The sequence below is a fragment of the Hoplias malabaricus genome, chromosome Y, assembly GCF_029633855.1.
Source record: "Hoplias malabaricus isolate fHopMal1 chromosome Y, fHopMal1.hap1, whole genome shotgun sequence".
Lineage (NCBI taxonomy): Eukaryota > Metazoa > Chordata > Actinopteri > Characiformes > Erythrinidae > Hoplias > Hoplias malabaricus.
In genome coordinates this window covers 25,705,162-25,718,268 of record NC_089820.1, presented here as the reverse complement: position 1 = coordinate 25,718,268, position 13,107 = coordinate 25,705,162, and the positions used below count along the sequence as shown (strand labels likewise).

The 13,107-nt window shown below is 42.5% G+C and overlaps 1 protein-coding gene across 4 annotated transcripts; it reads right to left on the bottom strand.

Moving 5' to 3' along the window:
• Positions 1 to 1,096: 1,096 nt before the first annotated feature.
• On the bottom strand, positions 1,097 to 11,959 carry LOC136678912 (acyl-CoA dehydrogenase family member 10-like). Of its 4 annotated transcripts, XM_066657099.1 has the most exons (14): positions 11,442 to 11,489; positions 11,135 to 11,357; positions 9,979 to 10,144; positions 9,498 to 9,646; positions 9,078 to 9,272; positions 8,610 to 8,768; positions 7,700 to 7,859; positions 6,730 to 6,853; positions 6,551 to 6,619; positions 4,818 to 4,999; positions 4,434 to 4,584; positions 3,991 to 4,133; positions 3,255 to 3,419; positions 1,097 to 2,129 (listed from the first exon to the last, which is right to left on the bottom strand). In XM_066657099.1, exons 3-14 carry the CDS (start codon positions 10,127 to 10,129, stop codon positions 2,020 to 2,022), a joined length of 1,758 nt encoding a protein of 585 aa, XP_066513196.1. In that variant the 5' UTR covers positions 10,130 to 10,144; positions 11,135 to 11,357; positions 11,442 to 11,489; the 3' UTR covers positions 1,097 to 2,019. The 4 variants fall into 4 exon arrangements, with proteins under 4 accessions (XP_066513196.1, XP_066513197.1, XP_066513194.1 ...); XM_066657100.1 differs by lacking the exons at positions 11,135 to 11,357; positions 11,442 to 11,489 and adding an exon at positions 11,931 to 11,959; XM_066657097.1 differs by lacking the exons at positions 11,135 to 11,357; positions 11,442 to 11,489 and adding an exon at positions 11,850 to 11,930.
• Between the last annotated feature and the right edge of the window lie 1,148 nt (positions 11,960 to 13,107).

Sequence of the window (13,107 nt, the reverse complement as noted above, 5' to 3'; positions counted from 1 at the left end):
ATACAAAGACAATCATAAAACCTAGGAGATGTTGGGACATACAGCACAACCAAAGCTGTTCAGTGGAACAAGAGCTGACTTGCAGAGGTCTGCTGTTTGATAACCATTGATAACATCTGTTTGTGCGCTGGTCCAAAGCGAGCTTACTTTTCATACTTTATGTAACTGATTTAAAGCAATTGCAGCATTACAGATACAGAAAGCACAACCCGGTTTATTGGAGCAAGCGTATTTCAGTGCTTTCAGTGCATTGTGACTGAGCAGGGCCAACTTTGGCTTCATAAGGTTTGTGAAAAGCTGTCTCCTGATATATAATACATTATAATAAATGCTTTGTGTCACAGTCACACAGCTCCAGGGACCTGGAGGTTGTGGGTTCAAGTCCTGCTCCGGGTGACTGTTTGTGAGGAGTGTGTTGTGTTCTCCCTGTGTCTGCATGGGTTTCCTCCGGGTGACTGTCTGTGAGGAGTGTGGTGTGTTCTCTCTGTGTCTGCATGGGTTTCCTCCGGGTGACTGTCTGTGAGGAGTGTGGTGTGTTCTCTCTGTGTCTGCGTGGGTTTCCTCCCACGCTCCAAAAACACACGTCGGTAGGTGGATTGGAGACTCAAAAAAAAAAAAAAAAGTGAATGTGAATGAGAGTGAATGTGTGAGTGAGTGTCACCCTGCGAAGGACTGGCACCCCCTCCAGGGTGTGTTCCCACCTTGCAACCAGTGATTCCAGGTAGGTTCCGGACCAACCGTGACCCTGAACTGGATAAGCGGTTTCAGACAATGAATGATTGAATGTTTCAGTGTGACATCTCATTGAGTGCCACCTTAAGTTTTGCTTGCTGCCTATCATCAGTTTTATGCCTATACCCAAGTACCCCTGTAAAAGTTCTTAAGTAAAACCTCATCTTGGAGGTTCTATAGTTTTTGTAGCAAATATAGGAATGTCTCAAAAAAATTGGTAAATTATTGTAATGAATTATTACATACAATTAGCTATAGATCTCAGGATATTCCCAAACATTTAACAGTGCTAGCCTCCAACAAATGATTCTTTTCTACAGTTTGTACAATTTCATTCTCAGAAATGTGTCAGTAATATAAGCCTTTGTCCATTTTTATTGACAACAACCATCGTTCAGAAGGCCTTTCCACAACAAAAATTCAAGAACCCCTCCAGTTTAGTTCAACAGATTAGCCTTGTTAGCATGCGTGCGTGTGGTGTTGTTTATGCTAGTAGACATAAGTAAATAAATGCAGATCCATCTGCAGTTAGTGACTGAGAGGTGTGTGGAGTAGATGAGGGGATTATTTTCATATTTACAGATCCATGAATGAAGGTGAAGATTTAAAGTTATATCTTAATGGTTTCAAAGGCATGATAGGCCTTCTGGAAATAATAGGAATTTTAGTGGATTAAACAATGAACAAAGGGGACTTTAAAGCTGTAAGCGCTTGCTATTAAATCTGGACCCGTTTTCATAGTTTCTATCCAATATCAAGTTCTGAATCTGTCATAAAATACATTAGAAGATGATAATAGAATAACAAATCTGAAGTGCTGCATAAGATTAGGAACAAAGAGGGTGAAACCAGCAAAATTGAAGGCCTAGTCTTGTTTTGATCAGTAAAATACTGTCATAGTCTTTGATTAAAGTGCACAGCAATGCAATAATCACATTGGTAAAAATTTACAATAAGGGTACATTAATTAACAGTTTTTAAGACAGTTTTAAGTAACAAGACAGTAATAACCATTACACAATGATTAAGTCACAGTTAATCATTAAATAATGATAATAAACAAGAACTAGCGTTATGTTTGGATTTTTATAAAATCCTAAATGAAGGTTAGTTAATGCTAGTTCTTGTTTATTATCATTACTTAATGATTAACTGTGACATTACCTAAGCATTTAGTCATGTCTGTGTCATGAAGTATGTACCCTTAATTGAAGTGTTACCATCACATTTCTCTGGTAGAAATCTGTATATTGGACTGTGAATTTACAGAGTCCATGGTCTTTTTGCTCAAAACCCTGCTGCTCTGGGCAGAGTGTTGAAGATACGGAAGCCCTCCTTAGTTGCAAAGTCCCATCCCAGTTCTGCCATGTCCTTTACTTTCTTTGTATATGCAGTGCCTTGAAAAAACAAGAAGGAGGAAAAAATGTAATCATAGTCATAAACTGCCCTTTAAAGGTTTAAATTATTTTTGATGAGATGATTCTGAGTCGTGGGCTCGATTCCCGCTCCGGGTGACTGTCTGTGAGGAGTGTGGTGTGTTCTCCCTGTGTCTGCGTGGGTTTCCTCCGGGTGACTGTCTGTGAGGAGTGTGGTGTGTTCTCTCTGTGTCTGCGTGGGTTTCCTCTGGGTGACTGTCTGTGAGGAGTGTGGTGTGTTCTCCCTGTGTCTGCGTGGATTTCCTCCGGGTGACTGTCTGTGAGGAGTGTGGTGTGTTCTCCCAGTGTCTGCGTGGGTTTCCTCCGGGTGACTGTCTGTGAGGGTTTCCTCCGGGTGACTGTCTGTGAGGAGTTGCTGTGTTCTCCCTGTGTCTGCGTGGGTTTCCTCTGGCTTAGTTACAGATAATGAATGAATGAATAATGAATGAATGAATGAATGATTCTGAGTCATTTATATCAATTCTAAGTGAATCTTTGCTATTTTACTTCTTTTCAGTAGAAATAAAAAGAAAAAAGAAAGCAAATGTTTACGTATACCTAAAAGGGACTCTTTTATACCCCTATTATACACCTTCTCCAGAAGGGAACACAGATCTGTGACCTGTTTTGGTCCGAATACCACTATGATCAAGGCCTACTGCACAGTTCCCTCGTTTAAACAGCCCTTTTCCAAACGGCCGGTTTCAGCGCCTGTTCCTTTAAGTGACAATGAGCCACACACTCAAGTGCTGGTCATGTCTTATTTATTTATCCCCCCAGTTTAACCCAGACTTTGCTCGCACAAGAGTGTGCCGAAAGTGTGAATGTAGTGGGGGCGGGGGGGGCTTTTTCTCAGTGTGTGTAGGTGTAGGTACCCTCCAGGTACTGTCCCTTTAAATTGTCAGTGTTTTTTTTGGCTTTTCCTCAAACCTGGAAAATCTGGTCGATCTGCAGGAGGACAAATTATTGCGAACCCAAAAATATGAACACAATTCATAGTCAATGTTGAGGCTAAAAGCTCTGGAATCACACATGACATGGTTCTAATGTGAATACCGTTATTGTCAGCATCACTACATCAGCGTTAGTGATTTAATAATGTGTTACCTTTAAGTGATGCTGTGCGATTTGTTTGTAAGTAGACAGCCTGGTGGAAGAAGCGGAAGGCCATATAGAACTGCCAGTTTGGGACGCTCCCTTGTCCTATTACTTTACTGTAGAGCTCAAAAATGTCCTCTGCATCAGGAACACCAGACAAAACAAGCTTGTTTCCTGTGCAAGTATAAAAATACAAGCAACTTGGTCAGCAGAGGTCATTCCATCATTACACAATACAGATGATAAAATCTAATTATTATTATATATACACAATCATTCATCTTCTATAACCGCTTTATCCTGTGTGTCGCTCTGTGTTCAGTGTGGTGTGTTCTCCCTGTGTCTGCGTGGGTTTCCTCCGGGTGACTGTCTGTGAGGAGTGTGGTGTGTTCTCCCTGTGTCTGCATGGATTTCCTCCAGGTGACTGTCTGTGAGGAGAGTGGTGTCTGCGTGGGTTTCCTCCGGGTACTCTGGTTTCCTCCCACGCTCCAAAAACACACGTTGGTAAGTGGATTGGCGACTCAAAAGTGTCTGTAGTTGTGAGTGTGTGAGTGAATGTGTGTTGCCCTGTGAAGGACTGGCGCCCCCTCCAGGGTGTATTCCCGCCTTGCTCCCAATGATTCCAGGTAGGCTCTGAACCCACCACGACCCTGAACTGGATAAACGGTTACAGATAATGAATGAATTAATTAATGTTTTTTAAAACCGCTGTCTAAATGTTTAAACACTGAATTACATTTTTTACCTGGTTGTGAAGGTGGAGTCGACAGATAGAGAGAGACACAACAAGATGCCACATCCACAAGCGGGTCTCCTAAAGTGAAACCGCCCCACCCAAGCACCGCCCGCACCTCTGGCTTCTCTGCATCAAACACCAGGTTCTCCAGTCTGAAGGTGAAAGGCATGTCATTGGCAAAAATCGTTTTTTCAGATGACATCAACGGGTTGCCATATTACACATCAAAGACATAAAGCCCCACCAGCATTGGGCTATGGAGTAGTGGAACTATGTACTCTGGAGGGAAGAAAACCCATACGATCCATTTATGAGTCGTGAGATTTTTGAGAGAATTTTCTAATGTTTAAAAGTCTGAAGTCTCCTTCATTTTTAAAGCAATATAAGGATTGTCAGTAAACTCTTGTCCAAAAGTGATGAAGTGGAGAACTGTAATTTTGTGTGTGTCCAACCTGTAGTCTCCATGCAAAAGTGTAGTTTTCCGGTCTGTAGGGAGATGTGACAGGAGCCACTCTAACAGTCTGTCCATGGCAGGAATTGGCTGAGTCTCATGGGCCTTGTACTGCTTCACCAACCTCTTCACTTCCAGTTCCATGAAGTCCCCTGGACACAATTGCATTCAACAATTCCAGTAGCGTTTTTGAGAAGCAGGCAATAAGTTGATGTACAGTTGAGGATCTGCAATGTCACTATTCATCCAGAGGGTGGTGCAGTACCAGTCCAATTGTATTTTCTGATGCGAAAATCTACTACACTGTAACTGTAAATGCAATCTACCATAATCCCTCACTTAATTATTAGTACTTACAACCTTACATACAATCTTAATGCCCTACCTGGCTCTCTGAGGTCCTCTAGGCCTGTAGATCTTAGATCAGTGCAGTGTATCTGGCAGAGTGTGTGTATCATGGCCTCATACACACTTTTCCTCTCATCAGTGTCCAGTCCGTGTAGAAAAGGGTCATCAAACACCCGACCCTGACAGTAAGATCTCAGATAAAACGGTGTGTCCATCACGCTGAACAAAAGAAGGCATGAAACTAGTTTATAAATATACAAATGAAAAGATTTATGTTTTCTGTGTAAAATTTAATTATTATTTATTGTTTGTTAATGAGGGGCGGCACGGTGGTGCAGCAGGTTAGTGTCGCAGTCACACAGCTCCAGGGGCCTGGAGGTTGTGGGTTCGATTCCTGCTCCAGGTGACTCTCTGTGAGGAGTGTGGTGTGTTCTCCCTGTGTCTGCATGGGTTTCCTCCGGGTGACTGTCTGTGAGGAGTGTGGTGTGTTCTCTCTGTGTCTGCGTGGGTTTCCTCCGGGTGACTGTCTGTGAGGAGTGTGGTGTGTTCTCCCTGTGTCTGCATGGGTTTCCTCCGGGTGACTGTCTGTGAGGAGTGTGGTGTGTTCTCTCTGTGTCTGCGTGGGTTTCCTCCGGGTGACTCTCTGTGAGGAGTGTGGTGTGTTCTCCCTGTGTCTGCGTGGGTTTCCTCCGGGTGACTGTCTGTGAGGAGTGTGGTGTGTTCTCCCTGTATCTGTTTGGGTTTCCTCCCACGCTTCAAAAACACACGTTGGTAGATGGATTGGTGACTCAAAAGTGTCCATAGGTGTGAGTGTTTGAGTGAATGTGTGTGTGTGTCTGTGTCGCCCTGTGAAGGACTGGCGCCCCCTCCAGGGTGTATTCCCGCCTTGCGCCCAATGATTCCAGGTAGGCTCTGAACCCACCGTGACCCTGAACTGGATAAGGGTTACAGATAATGAATGAATGAATGTAAATGAGCCCATTATTATCATTATTTTATCTATTTTATTTTTATTTTTTGGCATTATATCACAACATTGCACATAGCCAGACCCTAACAAAAGACCAATAAACAAGAAAGGAGCTGAGCAACATCAAAACGGCTGGTTTTATCTTGTTTTCTACAGCCCACAAAACACTGACTGGTGATCTTGTTTCACAGTGTGTGGGTTGGGGGGCTCCAGATCTCCAAATAACTGTGGACATGCACTGAACAAGTGATTTTTCACAACGTGTGCCCTTTAAACTATAGCAGTCTCCTGACAAGGACAACAGTACAGAGGAGTATACTAACACAGTAAACTGATTTCCCACCTGTACGAGTGGCATTCTCTGGGGCAACTAAACAATACAATGAGTAGAATGTGTAATGCAGATCCATGCAGCGGAGAAGCTGTGACTCACATGCATCAGTCACTTTCAGGGTCTACTTTAGCCTTAATCTTAGAAAGTCTGACTTTACACCAGTGCTGATGGAGTAATCTTTTATTATTATTATTTTTAGACTGTGTATTGGTTTTCAATGAAAAACTCTCCAAACACCTCACATGAAGGGAATGCCACATGCCTGTGGACGCACCATGAGCAATGACAGACGCAAGGGGGCTGTCTTACCCAGAGAGTGAGGTCAGCTGTGCTCTCTACACTTGAACGTCTGAGACATCACCTAGATTCAAACATGCAACCTCCAGGTGAAAGCGGCAAATCTTAGATGGCTGTGCCACTCCTCTGTTTTCTATAGACAATATTGTCCAGCTGTGCTCACTCTTACCTGGCCTCTTCACACAGTGCAATAACCTCTGGCACAGGAACACCACCTTCTTTAAGTGCTTTGAGAAGCCTGAGGAGGAGGAAATATTGAATGTTTAAGAGGTGAAATTACAAGATTTTCACTGTCAGCCTCCAACAAACTGGAGCAACTGTAAAAAAAAAGGAAGAAAGAGGCCAAACCTGAACTCTTTCCTCAGGGCTTCAGTGTTGGGTTTCTTCTTCAGCACAAACTGCTGTTCTCCACAGTGCAGAAGGAATGTGGGTGCAGAATCACCGTGACTGAACTGTCGAATGGTAATCGGTTCTGGATAAATACAAAATAACAACAGAGAGGGAATACACACACAGTACCACACACATGAACCTAAGGCAAGCATGTCCAATGTCAAGTGCATGTTATGGTGCTTTTCCACTGCATGGAACTTACACTGCTCTACAGGACTCTACTCTGCTCATTTTCCTGGAATCATTCCTTTTTAGTACCTGCTCTCGTATGTTTCCAAGCGACCACCAACTCTCCATCTGTAAAATCTCCAGCTGCAGCAGAGATCACGTTTGTTTTTATCCGACTCACGACGGCAGCTTGTAAAATGACGCCGTGGTCTTTTGAAGAGGTTCAAACGCTCCTTGGATCGGTGGCCGACGAAAGAATCCAGCGAGAGCTGGACGCTGCAACAAGGAAGGAACACACTCTACTGATCTGTCTGAACTGATGACGGAGCTGTGTTCAGTCCCAAACAACAACAACACGCCAATAAACCATGAGTAAACACCGCTTAACGTTACCACCGCCGTTGTTTTGGTTTCCAAAGCCTGATGTTCCCATTAGAGACGGGGTTTTGTCACCTGCTACATTTCTGTGGGAACTTTGGTAGTTGAAAAGGAACCATGCACCATGGATCAAAATCGATTAAGAGAGTAGAGCTGAATAGAATTGAGCAGAGAAGTTAACATGCAGTGGAAAGCACTATTAGAGGGGTATACAGCCCCCCAGCAATGGGCAGGACAGTCCCAGTACTAAGGGCTTCTCATGGGCTACAAACCTTACAATCAATATACCGTGTAAATAGTGTTAAAATACTGTATAATCCTACTTCAGTATCAAAAGCAGTGTGTCTAGTACCTCGTTCCATAATCATCTGTCCTATACCTGTGAGAGGAAGCTGAATAGTTCTGTTGAGATAGTGGGTAAGCTGGTCCACAGGGAGCTGTTGGCTAAGACTCACAGGCCTAGTTCCAGGAATAAATCCAGATAAGGACACATTCAACACCTGCTCCAGCTCCTTCATGGCCAGCACAGGGTCTCTGACCTGAAAAGAAAGACCGACTATAAACACAGTGAGAGTGTGTGTGTGTGTGTGGGGGGGGGGGGGGGGGGTTTGGTAGCAAGGCAACTTGAATTAAATTCAGTGTAAATGTAATTTGTCGTTTTATTTTGGTTTGTTCAATAAAACGTTCCAGTTTTGTATAAATTACAACATTTTAAATAAATTCCATTGGGACAGGAGGCTAATGATATGTACATGTGGGTTGGAATGGGAAGGTCAGATATATTCTCATATACAAAACGAGGACACTACAGAACAACTTGGGAACCTCATGACTGGGTGTCACTATGAGACCTTGTTTTGTTTTTGTACCCAACAAAACCCTTAATTGGGCTCTCAAACCTTTGGCCACCTTGTTTACAGGCTTATGAATTGTTTACTATAATGTTGCAGTGTCCAGTGATAATCTAAAGCACATTATCTCTGAAAGAAATATGGTTTCCTTTTAAAAGAACCTTGAACTCTGTACATGCGATTACGTGGTGAAAGGATTGTAAATTGAACCTAACCTCTGAGCTGTCTTAACCAGCCTGTAACTGCCTTTACCTCCCTGTTAGCTGTTGTTTTTTTAACACCCAGTTAATTGACTTTAACCACCTGATAGCCTTTATCCCCCACGTACCTGCCTTTTACCCTCTTGTAGCTGTCTGTAGCCAAGTTAGCAGATTAGCAAGTTAGCAGCCAAGTTTTTACCCCCCTTTTAGCTGTCAACCACATTAGTACAGAACTCACAATTATTCCGTGCATGCCCACTTGTACCGCAGCCTCCACATTGAAGCTCAGATCGTCCAGAAACACTGCTTCCTGTGGTGAGACCCCCAGTCTCTCAGCACACAGCTGGTAGATTCTTGGATCTGGTTTACACAAACCCACCCTGCAGGACTCTACTATCTAAAGAGAGGAAAATATATATAAACAATGCTGTTCAAGATGATTTACAGAGTTTCTATGAGACAAAATGTATAAACATTGCAACCATAGGTAACTAATTCAATTAATTAAACCATAATAAAAATAATAATTGTAATTTTAATTGTGGCTAATAGAAAGCTGAACTGATTTGATGTAAATATTAGAGGTGAAATAACATCTAATAATAAAGGTGAACTTCCCATGGAGCAGAGCCAAAGCTAACAGGTAGATGTTTCATTATCCGTTAGGTCTACTGCATATGATTATGCCACAACTTAATTAAATTACCACATCAAAAAGAAAGGTGTCCAGAGGCATGTAGGTCTTTCCCTCAGGCAGCAGGAAGTTGTTGCTAAGGACAGCAGTCTTGAGACCCTCAGTCCGTGCACACTTCACAGCTTCCATCATAACAGCGACAGGGCGACTCATGGAGGCACTGCTTAAAGCTGAATGGAAAGAGCCAATGTGGACTTCAAAGCCCACCTAAAAAAAGAATAAAGGGGAGAATAAACAGATCGGCCATAACACTGAAGTTTATTCACACATTGTCACACTGACAACCCAGCAGAGTCACTCTTTTGCAGAGAATAAATGCTCAGTGGTGGTCTTATGTGGGACTTAACTATCCATAAATATGGTAAAATGATTCTCGATATCATTTCAAAACCTAATTCTGAACAACAGTAACACAATATAAAGCAAACCCACAATTCGACTGCAGTCTCTGCTGAAGGCTTCCACAAACTCCTCTGGCCCCAGCTCCCCTCTCATGTACTTTCTCCATGTGTTTCCATCTCCCCCTGTTCTTATGGCCTGGCCTATGGTTCCTCGTGGAACACCGTTCTTGTCCTCCCACTCTGTCAGAAACGGTGGAGATATTCAGAATTAGCTTATACACTGTGTGCACTGTGTTTAATGAATGATTAAATAAGATGCCAACTACAGAGTAGTAAACCATTATTAAGCCTAAATATAATTATTAAATTACTATATGAACCAAAGCATTAACATGACCACCTGCCTAATCAGCCTAAGGTCACCACCCCAATGCCAAGTGTGGGACCCTTCAGCATTGGGCCGTGGGGCAGTGCAACTGTGTTGATTTCAAGAAGAAATTTTGAATGAGCAGGTGTTAATAAATTAATGTTTCAGCAGGATGTACAGGAACTCAACATGCTCATGTTGTTACCTGTTGCTTTAGGAAGTGGTGATGGTATTAGAACTCCAAACATATCAAAGATCACTGCTTTATGGGAAGATGCCCAGGCCACACTGAAATGAGGACGGAAGATTGGCCTCACGCTGAGAAGGCGTATCACTTTCCGAGACAGGTGCGCCATATTTACAGCAGTTGTCTACAATAAAAACAATTAAAGACACATTGGATTAACAACAACAAGCAGTATTAAAGAAATATTTTTCACTAGTATATATTTTGTTATAAAAATAAAGAGAGTACCATATATACATTAATTTATTCATTCATTATCTGTAACCCTTATCCAGTTCAGGGTCGCGGTGGGTCCAGAGCCTACCTGGAATCATTGGGTGCAAGGCAGGAATACACCCTGGAGGGGGCGCCAGTCCTTCATACACACACACTCACATTCATTCACTCACACCTACGGCCAATCCACCCTTCAACGTGTGTTTTTGGACTGTGGGAGGAAACCGGAGCACCCAGAGGAAACCCACGCAGACACAGAGAGAACACACCACACTCCTCACAGACAGTCACCCGGAGGAGACCCCCGCAGACACAGGGAGAACACACCACACTCCTCACAGACAGTCATCCGGAGGAAACCCACACGGACACAGGGAGAACACACCACACTCCTCACAGACAGTCACCTGGAGGAAACCCACACAGACACAGGGAGAACACACCACACTCCTCACAGACAGTCACCCGGAGGAGACCCACGCAGACACAGGGAGAACACACCACACTCCTCACAAACAGTCACCCGGAGGAGACCCACGCAGACACAGGGAGAACACACCTGGAGCGGGAAATGAACCCACGACCTCCAGGACCCTGGAGCTGTGCGACTGCGACACTAACCTGCTGCTACACCATGGCGCCTACCATATACACCGCTTCATCAAAACATTTAAAATACCTTCTTATTTCTATAATCTTCATCTAAATTTTAAGTTCCACTAAACATATAGGTGAAATTTGTAGCTCTACAAATTCAGACAGTAGTCCACCTGTTCCTATTCATACTCTGTTAGCCCCCATTCATCCTGTTGTTCAATATTCAGGAACCCTACGAGACCACAGCAGAGTAGATATGATTTGGATGGTGGACCATTCTCAGTGCTGCAGTGACACTGACCTGCTGGTACGAGTGGATCAGACACAGCAGTGCTGCTGGAGTTTTTAAACCCTGTGTCCACTCTCTGTCCACTCTGTGAGACACTCCTCCCTCGTTGGTCCACCTTGTAGATGGAGAGTCAGAGACAGTAGCTCATCTGTCGCTGCACAGTGTGTGTCGCTCGTCCTCTAGTCCTTCATCAGTGACACAGTATACCGCCCACAGAACGCTTTTAACTGATCCACTAATACCAAATTAAAGAGGACTTACATGGCACCACGGTCATAGTAGATACAACTCTGAGAATGATCCACAACTTAAATCATACCTGCTCTGAGTGAGTCCTGATCACGGAATTACGGGGTGAAATGGGGCTAACGAGCTGTGAAGAGCAAAAGATGGACTACAGATTAAAAGTGAAATTAAAAGTTATTTTACAGCTAGTTCACAACCTTATCCTAATGGATTAATTCAGAGTCTATAACTATAAACTTTCTCGTTCTCAATGTATTCCTCAGGCGTCAGGGCCCTGCCACTACTGTTAAAAATGTAAACAAAATATTGATAGATTATTTACATATCACAAATGTACAGTCAGTGAACTTTGCTGAATACTAACTACATAAACAAGCCACGGTCTTTTAAACCTATTACGTAGCAACATTTAATGAATTAATTCCCCGTATAACATCGTATATTATTACTATTATCCTCATTCTTCGTTGTTTACATTTACCTCAAATCGCTTAAAAATTATTTTTTATAAAAATTCTTCATTTCTTTCATGAATCTGCTCAAGCGACAGAAGGACTTTTACCTGATGATAACATTACACGACGTAGCTAGATGTCAAAATAAGAGTCCCCACACAAGACTGGACAAAAACAAAACAAACAAACAACGAAAATGCAAAACCAAATTGCCTCATGATTGTGGATTCCTGCTCATATTATAGTTTTTATATTTGAATGGTTTTGAAAAAAAATAAAAGCCCAAGAATATACTCAGTAGTTGGACAAAAGGGTGAAATCAACTGTTTTCATTTACATATTGTTTCTGCATTAATCTAAATGCGTCAGATATATTTATTCATATATAAAATGAAAAATAAATTGGTATTTGACACCTCATTGTTAAACACAGACCACAAATCTGAAAAAAAAACTGCTACAGAAAGAAAAAAGAAAAAGAAATGAAAATATTATTACATATTATACTGGATTGTGGCTCAGGATTAATCAGTGTTATCTGTATCTGAGGTAACTAGCTATTTGGAAGACGTGGTCTGTGGTTTACCTCAGCTACATCTTAAGCAGATTGTAGAAGTCAGAGAGACCGCAGTGATTTTTAGCGAAAAAGGGCCAGAGGCAAAAAATCTTCCAGGGAAATAAGAGGAGAGACGCTGGACAGACAAGTTTTGGAACGAGGAGACTGTCCCAGACTGAGAATACTGCACAAAATGTACTTTGATGGAGGATTATGTCCCTGAATGAACCTGTTTGTGCACAATAGGGGAGAACACACACTTGGGTTTGGCTGTGTTTAGTACAGAATCTTTAATATGTACCATGACCACCAGGTGTCAGTATAACCGTTGTTTCATAACAGTACACGAAGGATAATAAATTATTATTGGAGAAAATGAATAAATGAATTCAGTTAGTGTGTGTGTGTGTGTGTGTGTGTGTGTGTGTGTGTGTGTGTGTGTGTGAGAGAGAGAGAGAGAGAGAGAGAGAGAGAGAGAGAGAGAGAAATGTACACATTTCTGCTCCTATGCTAATAAACAGAATGTTTACATTGTCACAAGCTTAAAGGAATGTAAACACCAACAAAATGCAGTGACCCTTCGCAAATATTTCACATCAATGAATGGTCACTTTTCTGTCAGCCCTCTCCAGTTCCGCCTCATTCAGGCCTCATTTTCAGCACGACTGCCCACAAACTCACTTTCTGCTCTTAATCTAAGTTAATGTAATTTAAAAAAAATTGGGCCA